Below are 18,446 nucleotides of genomic sequence, written 5' to 3'. Positions count from 1 at the left end.
CAAGGCAAGCTGATCTTTCACTGTGCCGACGACAGACACTCCATATGAGGACGGAACTGGACAGCAGGGCAGCATAAAAGGCAGCGTTCTAGGTTGGAAAACTGAGCAAGGCAGTTTCTAGGTTGGAAAACTGAGCAAGGCAGTTTCTAGGTTGGAAAACTGAGCAAGGCAGTTGGAACAGGAGGGTGAGAACGAAGACGGAAATAGAATTGTCGTAAAGGCTTGATAAACGTGTTCGTTTTAATCCTGTGAGTTATATGTGCTTGGTCACGTTGAGATGTCGATGAGGGTGGAGTACGCGCTATATTGACACTATTTGTTGGCGATAGTGTTCTTTAATTGTGAGTTTCTATACCAGCGTCTCGTCCCACGTCGGAGGCTTCCACCGGGAACCCGGGAGGGAACCACCGCCATCGCGCTGGTTCGCGGTGCGCAGAGCGCGAGGAGGTTGAGGACGCGCAGATTGATAGCGCAGCCTCTGCGTATTTGCTTGGATGGAGCGAGGTGGCTGTGTGCGTGGGCGGCTCGATCTTCCGCGTAGTGCAGGAGGAGTATATTACACGTATATATCTATGGCGGTTCTCCTTATTGCGACGTGTGCTCTAGACGACCGCATTGCTGCCGGGTTCTGCGTCTTTCGTCGTTGTTAGCCTGGCGGCGCTGCCTCCGCGCACAATCCAATCGGCGCAAATAATTTGCTCCGCAGCAGCCTCCTACTCGCGCCGCAGTTGCTTACTCCGAAACGCAATCGTCTTCGTGGCCTGATTTGCCCTCATCGGCGGTCTCTGATTGCTATCTGCGGCTTTCTATTTCGAGGCGCCTCCCGATTGACGGGTGGCCTGACACGACAGCGGCAGTCCGCCTTGCGCCGACGTGATCTTTTCGTTTTTCCTTCCTTCGTTATTCGTGCGCAGTGGTAGAGTTGTACCGAGATCGTGCGTGCAGAGAGAGAGCGTCGTGCGCTATGCGGCGGCAGCAGCAGCTGTCGAAGACGAAAATGCGCCCGTACATGCAGATGGAGGCCACGCGTGTTTCCATCAGTTGTGGTTTACGGTTTTTAGGGATTAACTTCTCAAAGAGATTCAGGTTATGAGGGACGCCGTAGTGCAGTGCTCGAGAAATTTCGACCGTCTTATGTTCTTTAACGTGCGCTGGCATCGCAAGAAGTACATGCGTGCGCTTTTCCATAACTTATACGCGCCGCGCCCCGGTGGCCTTAAAGGCAGCATATCGCTGCTGTGCCCACCGTTGTCTTTCTATTGGACGAAGGGAAGCTTTGGCAGCCTGCGTTTTAGTCTGCAGTGGCATTATAGTTAAGAAATGAAAAAGTTTGTGCCTCGTGCATAGCCTCAGCGTTGGCGAACGAATGCACCACATGCTTGTTGATACCTTATAATCTCGAGGGGATCAACGCGGCCTGCAGGACGGTGCCAGTCGCGAAAAGTCGCTTTATTATTTTTTTAGCTTCTGGTAAGTGCAGCGTCGATGAAAATGACAGAGCCATACGTGCTTATACAGTGGGCTCCTTGGTTCCAAATTCACTTCTGTCTGGCGCGCGCTGCATGGGTGATGTTACCTAGGCCACGCTAAATTTGCGCATAATATTCGTTCCTCTTTTGTGTCTTTTTTCTGTTGCGGGATTTTTAGGTAACGTTTTCTTCCACTTTTTTTTTTTCTTAGTTTTTGTAGTTTTTGTGACGATGGCGCAGCCCTAGTGATGTGCACATCCCGACATCCTTAGCAAAATGTTTCCTCTACCTTGGTTGCCTTATATTATTTTTTCCCTCCTTGCCCGGTGTTGAGATGAGAGCAGTCTGTCGCAATGCTGGCGCAGCAACGCGGCTGTCTTTACCCGGTGCGGCGATGATTGTGTCATCGGCGGCGTTTCTTCAGACGGTCGCCTGTGAAATCATGCATTCCCGGCTTTCGGGCGCCGCCCGGCTCGTCTTTCGCACACGTATGCTCTTGAATTTCTAAGTGCGCACGCCTAAATCTGCGGTTTGTTCGCCGCCGAACGAGCGCGTGTGACGCGGAGGCCCTTGGCAGTGACACGGCGCCGTGCGCGATCTGCAAGTCGCATGTGCCTGTAAGCTCACACCTACACGCTGCGCGGGCGCTATTTTTCACGCCATCGCTATGCTTTCCCTTCGCGGAGGCGACGTGCGCAGGAAACGCATACTGATGACGAGCTTCTTGGGAGAGACCACGCGCGTCATCACCTCCCCCTATGTTGAGACGTGCGGTGGGAGGATTGTGGAGTGAGCCGCTGCTGAGAAGCGTCGGGGAAGGGAGTTTGATAAAAGGTTTCGATCATCATCATCATCATCATCAGCCTGATTATACCCACTGCAGGGCGAAGGCCTCTCCCATATTTCTCCACTTAACCCGGTTCTGTGCTAGCTGCATCCACTTGACCCCCGCGAACTTCTTAACCTCATCCGCCCACCTAACTTTCTGCCCCCCCCCCCCCCCCCCCCCCTGCTACGCTTTCCTTTTCTTGGAATCCAGTTTGTTACCCTCAGCGACCATCGGTTATCCTCTCTTCGCACTACATGTCCTGCCCATGTCCATTTCTTCTTAATTTCCACTAGAATGTCGGTAACTTGAGTTATTTCTCTGACCTACTCTACACGCTTTCTATCTCTTAATGTTACCCCTACCACTTTCGTTCCATAGCCCTCTGGGTTGTCCTCAACTTAAGTAGAACTCTCTTGGTTAGCCTCCACGTTTCAGCCCCATAGGTGAGTACAGGCAAGATGCAACTGTTGTATACTTTCCTCTTGAGCGATACCGGTAAGCTGCTGGTCATAATCTGCGAGTGCTTGCCGAATTCGCTCCATCCCAATTTTAGTCTTCTTGTTATTTCCTTTTCATGGTCCGGATCTGCGGTTAGCTTTCGATAAGTTAGCATAAAAGTTTGCACGGCGGTGCACTGCATTGCTGATGTATGCGATCGAGTATCTCGTTAATTCTAACTAGCTTGATTCGAGTTTCCCGTTTATCGAACTGACGTAGGCCTTCAGTGTCGCGCAGGTCCGTCGAGGTTACTTTCGTTCAAAATTCGCAGAATTAGAAGGCATTTTCGGTCGCTTTCGGGCTCAAATTGCCGAGATCGGAGCTGCCCGCACTGAACCGTGTAGTTCCCACAGAATGTCGCTGCGTCAGTCGCGCTGCTGCTCCAGCTTTCGACGGCACTGCTGTGATGCGTGTTGTGTGCGGGCGGTTATTTTGTTGCACTTCAGGCAAAGCATCGATCTAGTTCACAGTTTGGAAACTGTATAGCGAGGGATAGCTGACGCTTGCTCCCATCTTACTGCTAGGCTCAGTGATTAAGTGAGCGGTGGTTTTCGACACTCCTATTCATGGCTTTGCATGGTGTGCGGTCACTGTGCTTTTCCTAACGTTGTTATCATATTTGGCTTTTGCAATCTGCGAGATGCACGCCGCAAGTCGACAGAGTTGTCTTTCTTGATCGTTCCGCGCGCAGTGGGAAATTAAGATTTCCGCTCGGCGTGTCCGTTACTGCGTCGGTGCTCTTAATAGCAGTATATGTCTCGCCTCAACACCATCCTGCGTTCTCTTCTTCCAGTCTATGCATCTGCGTTCGTCCCGAGATCATCCCCGTTGCGCCACAGCGCGCGCAGCTACGAATACTGTGCCCGCTGCCGCCGGGCCTAATTAGCGGCGGTGGTGCTTTTGCTACGCAAGTCGTCGACGCATCCGCTGCGCGATGCATAGTTCACCGCTTCTAGGTTCGTCTTCTGCGCTTTCGTATTCCTTTTTTTTTTTATTATTATTATGTTCTCTTCTTACCTTGCTTGAGCTGCTTCAGGCGGGATATAGGGGAGCGGCCGGCACTTGCACCGCGATATTGGAGCATTGCGCAAAGCCCTGCTCTGCCGAGTGCAGACAGATTACGCCTCCGGCTCTTGCGCAGCGCACGCATCCGGAGCGCTTCCTGCGGCAAGAGCGACCCGACCGCCTTGCTTTTCCCGCGAGCTCTGCAGCAGCGGCAGCTCTCAGCCCCGAGCAGGTCCGTGCAACCGAAAGCTGGTTTCACCCGCTGGCTGCGCCGTCGTGCGGCGAAGCAATACCTACGTCCACGTGAAAGGCGCTACTGCCACGTTGCGAAACCGATTTGCGTTCGTTCGTCCCTACGTAGGTGGGTTCGCGAGGCAAATAAACTGACAGAAAAACATCATAGCGTTACTATCTTCCCTTCGTCTGATTGGCTCCGAGAGCGCATGATGTGCGCTGGTGCGAGTATCTATCGATTCAGCCATTGAAGCTTACAGATGACCGTATTAGTCGGGGCGTGTCGAAGCTCTTGTCTGCTCCTTTCTTGTCAATAGTAATACCTGCTCTCAGTGTAAGTAAGGCACAGTGGATGCTGAGTGTTCATCTTGCTCAAGTAGGCGCATGTCTGTGTGGTCATATTTTAAAACGCCTTCACGAGGTACCAAGAACAGTACTCCAATTTTCGCCCTTTTTTTTTATTATTATTATTATTTTTGCGAGATGTACCATGTGAACTGTAGCTGCGGTGTTTTCGGCGACGCGAACGCGGTCACGACTCGAGATCGCCGCATTCACCTGCGGACATTGGTTTGGCGATGTATTTTCTTGCCTCCGTCGCGTTCTATTTGCAGAGATGAAATGGAACTCCGCGTGTGCGCCCCGTTTGTTTGCCTTTCACTCTGTCGGCGTGTCGTCGCGCGAGAAAAGCTTTGGGATTTCAGCACAAGGTGCCTCCTTCCCTGCTCGTTCGCGTCAGGTGTGTGGAACGCATCGCTTTCGGATTGTTGCGTCCTTTCGTTGGGGGGGCACCTGCGAGAATCCGGAACGGATGTCAACACTTTATTTAATCCATAACAAAGGCTCACTCTTCTGCGTTCAGCTGAGTGGACGGATGGGGATATTTACTTTCGACGCGAAGCATCACCATTACGCACGTTTCAGGAACCGTCGACGTCGTCGAGTAATCGAGCCCTTTCGCGTTTCATCTTGCGTCCATGATGATAGTACGTATACCGATGCGGTGATTGTTACTATACACCGGGTGTGGTATACGGAGGGAGCTCAGCATCATTGCACGAGACACTGTGCGCATGGAATGCCGAGAATAAGTGTCACGTCTCGCTGAAAACGGAAAGGAATGGCTTCCTTCCTCCGCGTGGTTTTCCTCATTTCGTCACGTAGATGGAGGGCGAGAAGGAGGTATGTTACGGGTGCCATCGGCTGCGGCAGGCGCCGGGTTGCGTGACTAGCGCGCGCCCGTCGCCTCGACCCCGTTATTCCTCCGTGCGGCTTCACGAGCGCTGCTGCAGCCTTGGGCGCCCTGCGTTACTTGCACCTTGTCCTCCCCGCTCCGGCTGCGCTCCGGCGCGCACGGGGTTGCCGGCCGTCTCGTCCCGATCGCTTGTGAAGTGCGGAGTGGTTAGGCTGTAGCGGTGTGACGCATTGAGGTGCCCATGTGTTGTTTTGGCAATTTTCAGAAAGGCGACGTGTGGTGCCGCAGATGTTGGACAGTTTATCGGTATATTATACATACATTGATGACTTTGCCGGCATTTTTTCTCTTCAAAGGGTTCAGGAAATCAGCAGAGTCGTCTCTCTGGTCATCCGAAGAGATATACTGCGCTGGGAATGAAGTGACATCTGTCTAATTAAGATCGGAGCTTGCAGTCGCAGCAGTCAGTCATTGGAGAAACCTCGTTGAGAATGCCGCCAGAAGTGCAAAAATAATTCACTCGATAATCTGTTCGTCTGCGATTTCTCGCAGAAATGCGCGTTGACCGTCAGGACCGCTGGTTTTCGGAAGCCGTGGCACCTGTGCCCCGTTCATCGGAAGTCGGGCGGCGCGTGTCCACGGGAACATGCTTGTCTACGCCCAGCGGACTGCGCGCTGCCACTCCCCCGTTGCGCGCTCGTGTGTGTGCACAGACGTCGTCGATGGCCTCGCGGGGCCGTTTCTTCTGCACACGTTCACGTCTCGTTAGTGCGCGCTGCCTGCCCCGTTGTTATGCGTATGCACTCCTCTGATCGCTCGCTTTTCGGGGGTCGACTGCTGGAGGTCGCATGCGTATGCATACCGGTGCGACGCACATGCAGGTCACCGCTTGTCGAGACTGTCACGAGCGCCTCCAGCTGCTTCGTGTGTTGTCTTCGAAATGGGAGCTGCTCGTACTGAAATACGCGCATGTGACTGTAAATAAGTGCGCCGCGTTTCGAAAATTCCAGCGCTTCGCACTTCACCTTTATCCAGTGCGCTGCGATGGAGCACCTTTCAAAGGAGCCCGAGCGCTTTTCCTTAGATGCCTTGGGAAACGTTTCAGAGCATAGCTCAGCGACTGATACTTGCAAGCTGAGAGCGCTACATCAAGTTGGAGGCAGAGTTGTACGTAACGTGTTACATTTTCGTGTAATATTACTGTAATATTGTAATCGATGACTGGTAATCAGTTACTCATTTTTCTTCAAGGAGCTGTTAACATGTAACCAACGGTACAGCTTTGAGAACTCCTCCAACTTGGTGACAGACGCTGGTGCCAGCGAAAATGTGCCCTTCGTTACAGTGGTGCAGCAGAGTATACCTGCGGAGAAGCATCGCGCGTGGTCGTCTTGGGGCAACGACCGGGTCACCGCCGTCTCCTGTGGCAGTTCATACCCGATAAATGTCAGGCGTCCTCCGCTCTGTGCGGACTCCAGTCACGCACCTGATGATGTGCTACTTTCATTACTTGAAGCATGCACGCACAAAATAAGTACCTTTGGTTTTTGTTTTGTTTGGCCGTCTCAGCGAGGAACGCGAACTTGGGCTATAGTATCTGGGCTAATTAAGGGCACAGCCAAAAGTTATACCGGCTCCTGGCGATTTCAGCCGTGTACGCTGTACATGTTTCGCACCACAGTATGCATCTCATGGTGCGAAGAAATCGCCTACATCGGAGTGCTAAAAACGACGACATACGGCGCTTCATAGGGGACTTATAGACTCCATATCATTAAATATTCGCGCTGCTACGAGCTAGTCAGCATGGTGTTCATATGCTAAAACATTTTTTTTTCTCTCCTGCGCGTATACATTGAGTGTTTAGTGTGCTCATCTCAGCACGTGGAGACGCAGGAAATACATAGCTAACTCCTCCTCAAAGTTGGCTACTTGTAACTAAATATCAAGCAAGCCTCACTACGGTACATTGCAGCCCCGTCCCATTAAATTTGTGTTATGGCAATAAAAGGCGAAGCGAGAATGATACAATTGTAAGGTGTTCATTTTAAAATCAGGGCTGTAGGCGTTGACTGAATACCGATGTTGTTCTCTTCTAAATTGGTGGCACGTACCCACACAGGGGATCGGCCAAGCATTGGGGTGCAGAGATATTTGTTTTTGAGATGTATAATTTCATCAAAAAGAAATGAAATGATTGCTAGGAAAAAGAGAAGGAAAGTAAAAAATATAAAAAAAAACGAAATAAAAAAGGAGAATTCATAGCGTACGCAGGAGGTGAACACTGTGAGATTCGCATCTGCAGATCAAGAAATTCTAAGCATAAGGCAGACGTTTAGATTCTATTAAAATTTTTTTAAAAGACTGTTGCGTGGATCAGCTCTCAAGTGTATTCTTCTTTTTCTCGCCTCTGTACATTCGATACATACCCACAGTCTTGGATTGGCCAGGGTTCAGTGCATGTGCAAGAATTGAATACAATCTACTGTTCGCAATATTATAGCTATGGAATAACTCAAACACTAGTATTAGGGCATGCTCTTTGACGGTTGCACCGAACTAGAGGAAGACAGGAATTGTAGACGGCTGTCTTAAGCGAGCAAGATGAATTTCGAAATACTTTCTTCTCTGAGGAGCATATATACCTCCGGCATGAGAGGGTGTAATGCTCTATAGTTTCCACGTCATCGCATGGCGCACAAAATATTCGACGGCGTGAATCCAGAGCGACATAAATAAAGATTGAGGCAAGAAATTCTGCAACGCAAGAGCGTTATGGAGACCTCGCATTGCCTCAAGCTGCAATACCGGATATTGTAATGAAAATTTAAATGTTCAAAGTCGGCAGTCGCGAGGAGTGACTCATGGAGGACTGTCTTCCAGGCCCATGACTGCAATTCGTTTACCTCTTCGTTGTGTCGCGTGAGCTGCTGTTGGTCGGATCTATTGCGCAGTGGTAATCGATTACGTTTCTGTAATCGTTTGGTTACTTTTCTGGGGCTGTAATTGGCCACTGTAATCACATTTTACATGGAGTAATTGTAATCGGTTACTTATTTTCTTTAATGTGTACAAGACTGGTTGGAGGTGACACTATTGCCAGGCCGAGGGCTGGTCCACCTGCATGCGGTCGGTATTACATATTCATCATTATAAAGATATGTCATTGACACGACGTGTATGCGGTTACAGCGTCCAAAAATGCGGCGTTGGAACGGATGCGCAGTGCGCGATGAGATATGCTGTTCAGATGAGGAATGTTAGCCGTTTGATTTAGAGAGCAACGGGAAATTTTGTGGAGCAAATAGAGGTCTTGTAAACGGGATTGTGATTTGCCTTCAGATATAAAACGATGTTGACATGTCCAGAATAAACAAAGCAAAAGGTGTTTTCTATTTTTTTTTCTGATTCGATTGCATTTCTTGGGAATATTAGGTGTGGGTATAAAGGGCTTGTGGAGCGCGTGACGAAAGTGTTTAAGAAGGTGTTTAATCGATCCTAGAAATCTGTTTGCAAATATGATGCGCGTACTTCAAGACCGCTGCAGAGGGGGATGTCTACATACATTTTAACGATACGACGCTTTCTACAGATGTGTTCGCAACTACATATGTTGTTCAATGTTTGCCACAAAGAAAACGAGTTTCTATCTGTTAGCGTTTAGCGATTAACCAGATCCGGCATAATGATTCTGCAATCGATTGCATGCCAGATTTTTTTTTTATTCCCCTTTTATTTCCCGCCCATCGCCATTAGCTGAAATGACGTCACACCCTAGGCATATAATTTTTTGGCATAAGCGCGACTCCGTGGGTTCGCCGCCATCTGAAGGTTTTGCGCATGCGCACTGAGGGTTGCGCGCCGGCGGCAGCGCTCGGGAAGGGGCGAAATACGAGAACGTGTGTGGGTGCACAAAGAGGAGATGCTTCGCCCCGATGGAAATTAATTAGGTGAGTATGCCCTTGCAGGGGGCACTCCGGCATGGTGCCTGTCTCGATAGGAGGTTTACTTCGTGGCTCCCTGTGCGCACTAAGTTGGCCTTACGGGGCCCGCGGCTGTGCCTCATAGTGGCTGCAGTCGAAACACTGCGCGCGTTTCGCGTCGGCCCATTGTGTATGCGCCGTCGAAAGACCGCGGCGTACGTTTCGCCCCTCTTTTGTCCCAGTGCGCACAATCGGGGCTGAGCGTTCATGCGAGTTGGACTGGACCCGCGTCGCCCTTTAGATAAGTGTCCGTCGCTCAGCATGCGTCTCGGTTCTTCCCTCGCGTCGCCCCTGTTTTCGAGTACACTGAGCAGCGAGAGCTGGGGGGCTCCTGGGGTGTTTTCATGCAAATGGTTCTTTGCCTCTCTGCATCGACGTTTGAAAGCGTGGACTGCATTAATTGATGTGCATATAGCTGACCCGCGGTGGCGGTCTCATTGACGTGGTTGGTTATGTTTGCGATATTATTTACTCTTTTGAGAAAGGTTCCGGATGCTGACACGAAATAGCACGTCGTGGCTGGCACTTCTACTCGTGCCCAGTGTTGAATCGGTGGCCCTTCGCTGGTGGAAAGAACTGCTTTTGGAGGAATAGTGGGTATGAGCTTCCACACATTCCTCGCCTCCCGTGCCGCTGAACCTTCTCCGATGCTCGCCTGGCTCTCGATTGATTTATATAGGAAGGGAAAGGAGCGGTAACTGTCTCACTTGTTTTCTGTGGACCCCTCAACCGCACCGTAAGGGAAGGGAGGAAGGTGGGAGTGAAAGTAGAAAGAGAGAGAAAGAGGAGCCGTAGTGGAGGGCAACGGAGTAATTTCGACCACCTGGGGATCTTTAACGTGCGTACAGCACACGGACGCCTCTTCGTTTCGCCTCCATCGAAACGCAGCAGCCGAGGTCGGGTTCGAACCCGGGTACTCCGGCACTGTACTCGGGTGTCTTACCACTGCACCACCCCGGCGGGGCACGCCTGGCTCTCGGAGCCACTGATGGCGCACTCTCGCCAGCCCCCGTTCCCTGGTCCATCCGTTCGTCATAATCATGGCTGAAGCCAAACTGTGCGGCATTGACCTGCTGTAAAACTGATACTGTATACCACAGTAATGCGTAATACCAATGAATTGTATTCGACTGGCTCACCGGCAGCCACGCATTGTACCTAACTGTACCGGGCGCCAGACTTGAGGGAGCTTCGGTTACAGGAATTGAATGGTGCAAGGATTGAATCAGCCCCCCCCCCCCCCCCCCCCCCCTCCTCCTCCTCCTCCTCACTTGCACACGAGGCGAATCCTCAAACCACCCGTCACAGACAAGCCACGGCCTTCGAGTGGGAATAAGATGTTGACTCGACCGCGCGAAAGCTCGCCGTGTCGAGCGCGGTGTGGTCACGACGATCACGGCTGTGCACGAACCTTCGATGCGTCAGCGCATCCGGTGTGCTGCGCTCTGCCGCGGTGCGTTCGTGCTCATCTCACTGGCAGATTGAGAGCGCCGGCCTTCACACGTGGGCACGCTCTGTATTGACTGCACCATGTTTGTCTCTGACGAGGAGTGCCATGTTCGCTGCGACAAGCCTCACAGAAACAGGGTCGCACGACGCCCCTTCCCCGGTGTGCTCGTCTAGCCGACCCACTGTGTGCATGAGTATATATGCCCCCGCGTTTTGTTTTCCCGCCCTGTCGTCTTCTTGCTGCATCCTTCGACCTATATGTGCAGCGTGTGTGTAGCTGTTGCTGCGGAGGCGTATAGCCGATGACGCACGGGAAAGCAAGATCCAGCGGTTGCTGTAAACAAGAATCAACCCAAACTGGAGTTCTCTGGATGGTTGACATATATAGCATAGCCATTTGAACTCCATCTGTGGCAGGGGTTTTCCCGACAATTGAAGCAAGGCGGGAGGTATTTGAACTTCAGATCTTAAGGGGATACTTAAAACAAGGTACGTATACACTGCACAGGCATCAATCAGACGCCCGATGCCTAAAGCCTGCGCCCGGCCGAGGTCGCGGTTTCAAGCCCAGAACTGGCCGGGCACGCTGATTCATCGCTTTATTGAGCCCGGCCTGGCCCACGAAGCTCGGACGGAAGCCTAGCGCGGGCCCGTTCCCACAGTGACACATCATGTAAATTGCTCACTGTGAACAAGCATAAGCTTCTACACAAATTAAGGGCTGCCCGCCAATGCTCAAATCGGAGCAACGCTTTAATGTCTGTTTGAAAACAAAAAGGAAGTGATAATGGAGCGTGTTGCCGGGTCAGTTATTTTTTAACAGTGATCTAATAGGTCCCCAAAGATAGCATAAAGGAGCTCTGAAGTTCTGAGGGCGAAATAAAATGGATTGCATACATGTGTAATATATTTTGCGCTCTCTCGTGATTTTATGTCGGTCGTATTCTATGGTCCGCGGTGTCTAAATATTTGAGTCCTTGTAGCAATGCTGTTTATTATCATTGTTTTTAATGCTCATGATTTCATGCTCACGGTTGTATTCATAGCCAAGCAGGTAGCCTCTCAATTGAGACGAAATGCAATAGGGCTTTCGGACGACCCAAGGTGACTCAAGCATGAGGGCGCCATAGTTGAGGGCTAGTAAACTTTATAATTTTTTTCCCCGGCGCGTACCAATTCTTTATTTTATTCGTGTCGCTGTTGTAACCAACGTTTATAGGTGCTTTTTTGGTTGTAACGTCCCAAATATATTTCGCTGCAATAACCAATCAAAAACCAGAATCCGCTTTCTATGTATGAGCCCAAGTCTGACCCAAATGGACTATTTTATACTCTTGACTGACTAATGGAGCATGAAGGAGAATTTTCTTCTATTAACTCCATTTATAAACGTAGTTCGGTTTCAGCGCTCCTCTCGTCCCCAATTGAGTGAATAATTTGTTGCATATTTAAGTTCCGCCTTTATACGCTCTGAACATAAATTACCCTATAAGTGAGCTCTTGTCGAATGCTATACTGTCTTCAATGGAGGCGTATTCCCACCTTAGATCATATTAATATGGTGCAATTAACAATGGATGAAATGAAAGTTTTACGCTTCTTGAGGTTACCAATTAGACGATATTAAAGTGTTGATAACTTCAGGGGTTTAATAATAATAATAATAATAATAATAATAATAATAATAATAATAATAATAATAATAATAATAATAATAATAATAATAATAATACTCGCATATTTTGGTTTTAGAGGAAAAGAAAGGCGCAGTATCTGTCACACTACTCGGTGGACACCTGGCCGCGCCGTAAAGGGAGGAAGGTTAAACGAAGAGGTACCGTAGCCGAGAGCTGTGGAATAATTTCGACCACTTTGGGGATATTTAATGTGCTCCGATATCACACAGCACACGGACGCCTAACGTTTCGCCGCAGTCGGGTTCGAACCCGTGTACTCTGGTTCAAAAGCCGATCGCCATAACCACTGAGCCACCGCGGCGGGCACCGACCATAGGTGTTTCGTATCTTTTAGTGATAAAAATCTACCCCAGGGAATCTACTCTTACACCGTGCCTAGGGTTAGGGAAGAATACTCTGTCCCTGTGAGGGAGTGCTCTATAGATGACCCCTTTCATCGTCGTCTTCGCCATTGTTGTTGCATATGGGCGTCTGGCATGTGTTTCACAACTGTTATTCACGTCTAGAGCACGCCAGCCTTCGCCCCTAAGCAGAATTTAATCTGGACTCAGTTTCGCGACGTAGTGGGTATTTAATAACGACATGTGCCGTTTCCCGTTGCCCGCGTGGCACCGCTGTACTCTGGCGCTGGCGTCCCCGTAGAAGACAACGAAGCCAGTACGCCGTGCTTCTACGGTTTCATTCGTACCGGTGTCCGACGTCCTGTTTTCTTTTTACCTCTGAGAGGTGCGACGAGCGGTCTTCGATACGGCCACTTACGAGCCGTTCCGCTGTTGGTGCCTGAAACAGGTGGGTCGAGGTCGTCACGGTGTGCTTTGACCTGCACGTTTGACAAGGTCGGTTGCACGCGCGTCGGCATGCTATAACTTGTCGTGTGGCAGTGGCAGCTCGAGGGGCATGCTTTGTTCCCCATGATTGTACCCGTGGCGAAAATATGTACCCATAGTATACCCGTGTAAGTATGTAACGTGGTGGAAATAGCACGTTTGAATGTCTCATCGGTAGCGCGGCACGAGGGTCAGTTGTCTATGCACATATATGGGGTTCGCAGCACCCAGCCGTGCGCTACTCCCCCATTAAGCATTTGCAGCCGTGACGTGTCCTTTCAAGTTTAAAAATAATAATAAAGTTCAGCCTGACGTCAACAGGCACGCGTGCGCAAAGCTTGGATGAACTCCGGATTAATTTTGCTGTTCTCATATGCCGCGGTCTCGTAAGGCTTCGTCGCAACGCTTTGTCGTTGATGGTGATGTGTTGTGATCTCCAACTCTTTATTACAACGAGGGATACAAACAGTGATGGTGAAAGCCACCCTACGAGTTCCGTTGTCGGGCTGGGTTTTGCTGCAGTCCGCTCGGCCCGCACTCGTCCCCCTTGTGCCCGTACCTTCGCCCGTGTGTGTGATGCCGCCTACGTGTCGGGCATATGTTCTTGATGGCCGTCGTGATGAACTAGAAACGTGTGTTGCCGTCCTCGGAGCCGGCGGCTGTCGCGCTGCGTAATGAGCAACGTGCTAGGGGAACAACGAAGATTGCCTCGCGGCATTGGCGGCTACGTGGTCCGCGGAGAAAGAGCGCGACTGCCGTGAGGCGCGCGCTCGTGGGTGGCGAAATTTATTTCTACCCTTCTGTTCCTTTGCTTCGACGCGCGAGAGCTTCGAGTGCGTTTTCTTGGACATAGGTTTCGACTGCCGCGGAGGCCATGGCGATCCCCGATTGAATTTATTGCGCGAAAACCTCATTATGTTAAAACAGCGCTTGAAACACGGGCAGATAGGAAGACAAACACACATTGCGCTGAACTGGCAACTCAGATTTTATTCATGAAGCATGTCTTTACATACGCTGAGAGTGATAGAAGTGAACGACCAAATCCGTCGGGTGACAAAAAATGTCACCTTCTCCCTTACAAAAAAGCTATTTCCTTCGCATGAAGTATTAGTGAAGTGTTGCTCACACGTTTCTTTACCATCTGCTATGTTTACTGCCTTGATAATTTCTCTTGCTGTTTGGTCTCGGCTTTGACCTATTACTTCTGTCTTTTGGAAGCACGGTTTACACTTGCAGTTCTGTCAGTGGTCGACAAGATTCCCATCCTTTTTCTGCTCTAAATTGTTCTTGTGTTCACCTATCCTATAATTTAAACAGCGCTCCGTTTGACTAACATATGCTCTTCCACATGTCAACGGAATCCGATACACAACTGCTCTTTTACATGCGACTGTAGGGGCTTTGTGTTTCTTTTTACACCCACTGACGCTCCTTCCTGGGAAGGTTATTATTTTGCACAACATTTCCAACTTGTCTGGTGCAGAAAAGACCACCTTTGTTTGCACCCGAGCTCTAATTCTCTGCAAGTTATGCGACAGTTTGTGAATGTATCACGACCGTGTTTTGCTTCCACTTGCTGCCTGGCTGGCTGCTGTTTTTTTGGTGTGAAGGTTTTTGAGCATGCCTTCTGCCACTGAGATCAATATCTGATGTGGATATCCTGCGTCTGTGAGCCTATCCGCTTGCTGCTTAAAGCTATCATAGACCACTTTTGGGGAATATTTTTCCAGAGCATTTTGAAAACATAGCTTGACAATTGCTCTCTTCACTAGTTTAGAATGTGCGGAGCTATATGGCAACAAGCCTTTGCCCTAATACTTCATGCGAAGGAAAGGGCTTTTTTGGAAAGAAGAAGGTGACATTTTATGTCACCCGACGGATTTGATTGTTCACTATCACTCCGTGTATATAAAGACATGCTTCATGAATAAAACCTCAGTTGTCAGTTCAGCGCAATGTGTGTTTGTCTTCCTATCTGTCCGTGTTTCCAGCGCTGTTTTAATATAATGTCCAACCAACTCGCCCAACAATCCACTTTGCGAAAACCTCCTTCTGCTGCTATCGCAAGCTAGACAAAAAGGAAGTAATGTATACGTAATTACTGATTTTTACATGGAATTATGTGTCGATGTCTTACTGCAAAGGCCTTCAGAGACAGCAGACCAAACCTGGTGCTCAATCTCAGCAGATGAGTGGTGACAAAGCCCCATTCACTGAAAGCTGGCTTGCTACTAGTGCATAAAAGACCAAGGATTTGACGTGCATGCAGCCCAATCTTTTGTGCAAGCAGGAATTGCAAAGCAGAATGTGCAGCATATCTTCCGTAAAAACTTGTCGAGGCAGCTACATTTGCTGTATCAAATCGGTGCATAAAGTTCCTGTGGCAGCCTGTGTCACGTTAAGCACAAATGTTCTTCAAGGTCACATTACCATGTCCATTACAGCTTCTACTGTGTTTATCAGTGATGCCCAAAAGCATTCACTAGTTCTTTCATTATGCATCAGTGGACTTTGTTTAAAAATAATATCTACAGTAAAATAATATATATGAAGAGAAGACTGCATCAGTACCCATTCATTGAATACCTTGTTTAATGAAACAAATTTTCCAGTGGTAGGGAATCCATTAATGCATTACATAAAGTAGAATACAACTGGCAAGTTATCATTGCAGCAGAAACAATGCTGTTCAGGACTAATCTGATGAAGCAATTCCAAGCTGGTGTTTGGTGTTTGACAAACTGCTTATTTTAAGAGAGAAAAATTTTCTTTTTCATGACTCAATGAGTAGCAATGGAAGACAAGGACAGAGAGAAGATGATAAGACATATACTAAATTCCAACAGTATGGTATTTAGCAGATCAGATGGTGCCCCTGCAGAAATAGGATATCATGAATCAGACTAAGCAAAATGTCAAATTATCACCTAGCTAGCTACTGCCACAAATTAACAAAATACAGGTCACTTTTGTACGGGGAAACTAGTGTCTCCCACCCCCCTCCCTATTTTCATATGAGACGACTGAGTGTAAAACGATGGTGAAGTACTGAATGAGCTACACATTCTTGACGTTTCGGCCCTTATGCTCAACCCAGAATCTCAAGAACATTGTTTTCCATGGTGAATGTTTTGCAATCACTTTCATGTCCATCCCCAGCCAGACGAGTTTCTCAAACCCTCAGCTTCACCTCTGCACGTTTATATAAAACTGGCACGCGAGAGTACTATTTAAACTCTGCATCATGTCCTCTCTGCTTTTGCATCCTTGCCTCTGGTTTGTGCTGCCACTACTCTCGTTCTTAAACTGCAGATGCATTTTCACAGCCTTGTTAAGTGGACTTTTCTTTGTCTTTGGCAGGCAGGCACCCCAAGGTGGTCGTGGTAGTGGGCCCCAGTCGCGGCCGCCATCATGTGGCTGCTTCCACGGCGGCGTGGCCTTGTGGTCAAGGTCTTGCTTGTTGTGCCAGTCACCTGGCTCGTCATCACACTGTTGCTCACCTACACGGACCGGGTGCAAACGCCTCCCAGCCGGGTGGCCTATGAGCCAGGGGGTGCCCAGCAGCAGGGTCAGCCACAACAACAGAAGCAGCAGCTAGAGGAGCAGCACAGGCCACAGCTAGCACCACAGGTAGGCTCAGCTGTCATCATGGCCTACATGTACTGCTTGCATGCGTTTTGTTAATTATTTTTTTATCTTCTTTTCCTACAATTCGGAAGGGAGAATAAGATAGCTAGGGGCAGGAACGAAATGCTACTGGCATATAGCTTTATGAGGCTCCAGCCCCTCCCTTAGCAGTAGTGGCAAACAAGCCACCATGGCATGCTAAGTATATGTATATTACTGGCCATACAGTTATGACAAAGAAATTATACAAATACAGCAAAGGTTGTGAGTCATATTTGTGTGTATACAGACGCATCCTACTCTTCCGCATTAATGGAATAAAGGTGCATTGCACTTCTATACAAGAACACAAAATATTAAACAATCCCGCCGTGGTGGCTCAGTTGTTAGAATGCTCAACTGCTGAAAGCAAGGACGTGAGATCAAATCCTGGTCATGGCAGCCGCTTTTCGATGGAGAAGAGAAGCAAGGCACCCATTTGTTGTGCCACATCAGTGCACATTGAAAAGAACCCCAGGTGGTCGAAATTTCCGGAGTTCTCCACTATGGCGCATCGCTCATAGCTTTAGTAGATTTGTGATGTTAAACCTCATAAGAACAAACCAAATCAAAAGTATTAGGCAGAACTGAACCATGCATTGCTGTTAAAAAAAGTTATGTTGATTTGCAAATGCATATATTTCCGGTAGACACACACAAAAAAAAAAAACACGAGTACAGAACACTGCAGTGCATAATGCCGAATAAATTGCCAGTCATGAAGAAATTCACACTGAAAATCACTGAGTTATATGTCTTGCAACATAGGATACCATTTTCAATTTTGATAGGGGATGCTGTAGTGGAGGGTTCCAGATAATTTTGGTCACCTGGGGATCTTCAGCGCACACTGACATTGTACAGCACATGAATACAAGGCCTGTTTACTGTACAATGTCAAAGCACATTAAAGAAGCAAAGAAGGTTGAATATATCTTCTGTTGTGTTGTCTGATGAAAAGCTGCTTTTTTCAAGCATCTGTTGCTATTGGCCTCGAGATCGAGCAGAGGAGCCGCCTTGTGACGAACCCTACTCAGTGTGGATGCGTGTCCGTGTCGTGTGCCAATCAAGAGTGATTTACGTGCGTGTGTGCGGTGTGTACAGGCGTGTTTTTTGTTTGTTCTGTGGTTCTGGTGCACTTTTATTTACCTATCTGCCTCTTGCAAAAGAAATGTAAACAGGCTGTCATCCCATGCTCAAAAAAAAAAAATAAAAAATGCTTGTTCATATTGAGTATGTCGTGCTAGATAAGGATATCATCAGCCAGTTGGTCTTCGGTGCTTGTGATTCTTTGACACGCGGCCTCTTAAACGAAGCGATGCGATTGTTAGGTGCCATGTCAAAGCAAAACAAGTCGCTGCCGTCAATACAACATAATTCAAACGCTCAAAACTCGTACATTCCCATTTCCGTTTGGAATACCACAGCTACTGAAGCATGCGACTGCAGACTGTTGCATAGCAGAATGCAGTTTGAGCAGGCCACTCTCTTCTGTATGCACCATCGAGTTGGGTGCTTTTTTTTTTGCTGAATCATTTTCGTCACGGTGCCTCAGTGGTAGGGCGCTCGACTGCTAAGTTCGAGAACGGGG

General features: G+C 48.8%; 1 protein-coding gene across 1 annotated transcript in view; it reads left to right on the top strand.

The window, feature by feature from the left end:
- Positions 1-18,446, top strand: part of Pgant9 (polypeptide N-acetylgalactosaminyltransferase 9) — a 146,133-nt gene that overhangs the window by 100,489 nt on the left and 27,198 nt on the right. The window contains exon 2 of the mRNA XM_084593521.1: positions 16,550-16,819. Within this exon, the coding sequence (XP_084449647.1) occupies positions 16,601-16,819 (219 nt within the window). The 5' untranslated portion in view covers positions 16,550-16,600. The remainder of the gene's footprint in view (positions 1-16,549; positions 16,820-18,446) is intronic.

This window comes from Amblyomma maculatum, chromosome 2, assembly GCF_055883805.1.
Source record: "Amblyomma maculatum isolate TAMU_Amacu chromosome 2, ASM5588380v1, whole genome shotgun sequence".
NCBI lineage: Eukaryota > Metazoa > Arthropoda > Arachnida > Ixodida > Ixodidae > Amblyomma > Amblyomma maculatum.
Note: the sequence above shows the minus strand (reverse complement) of the source record. Positions and strands in the feature narration are given on the sequence as shown.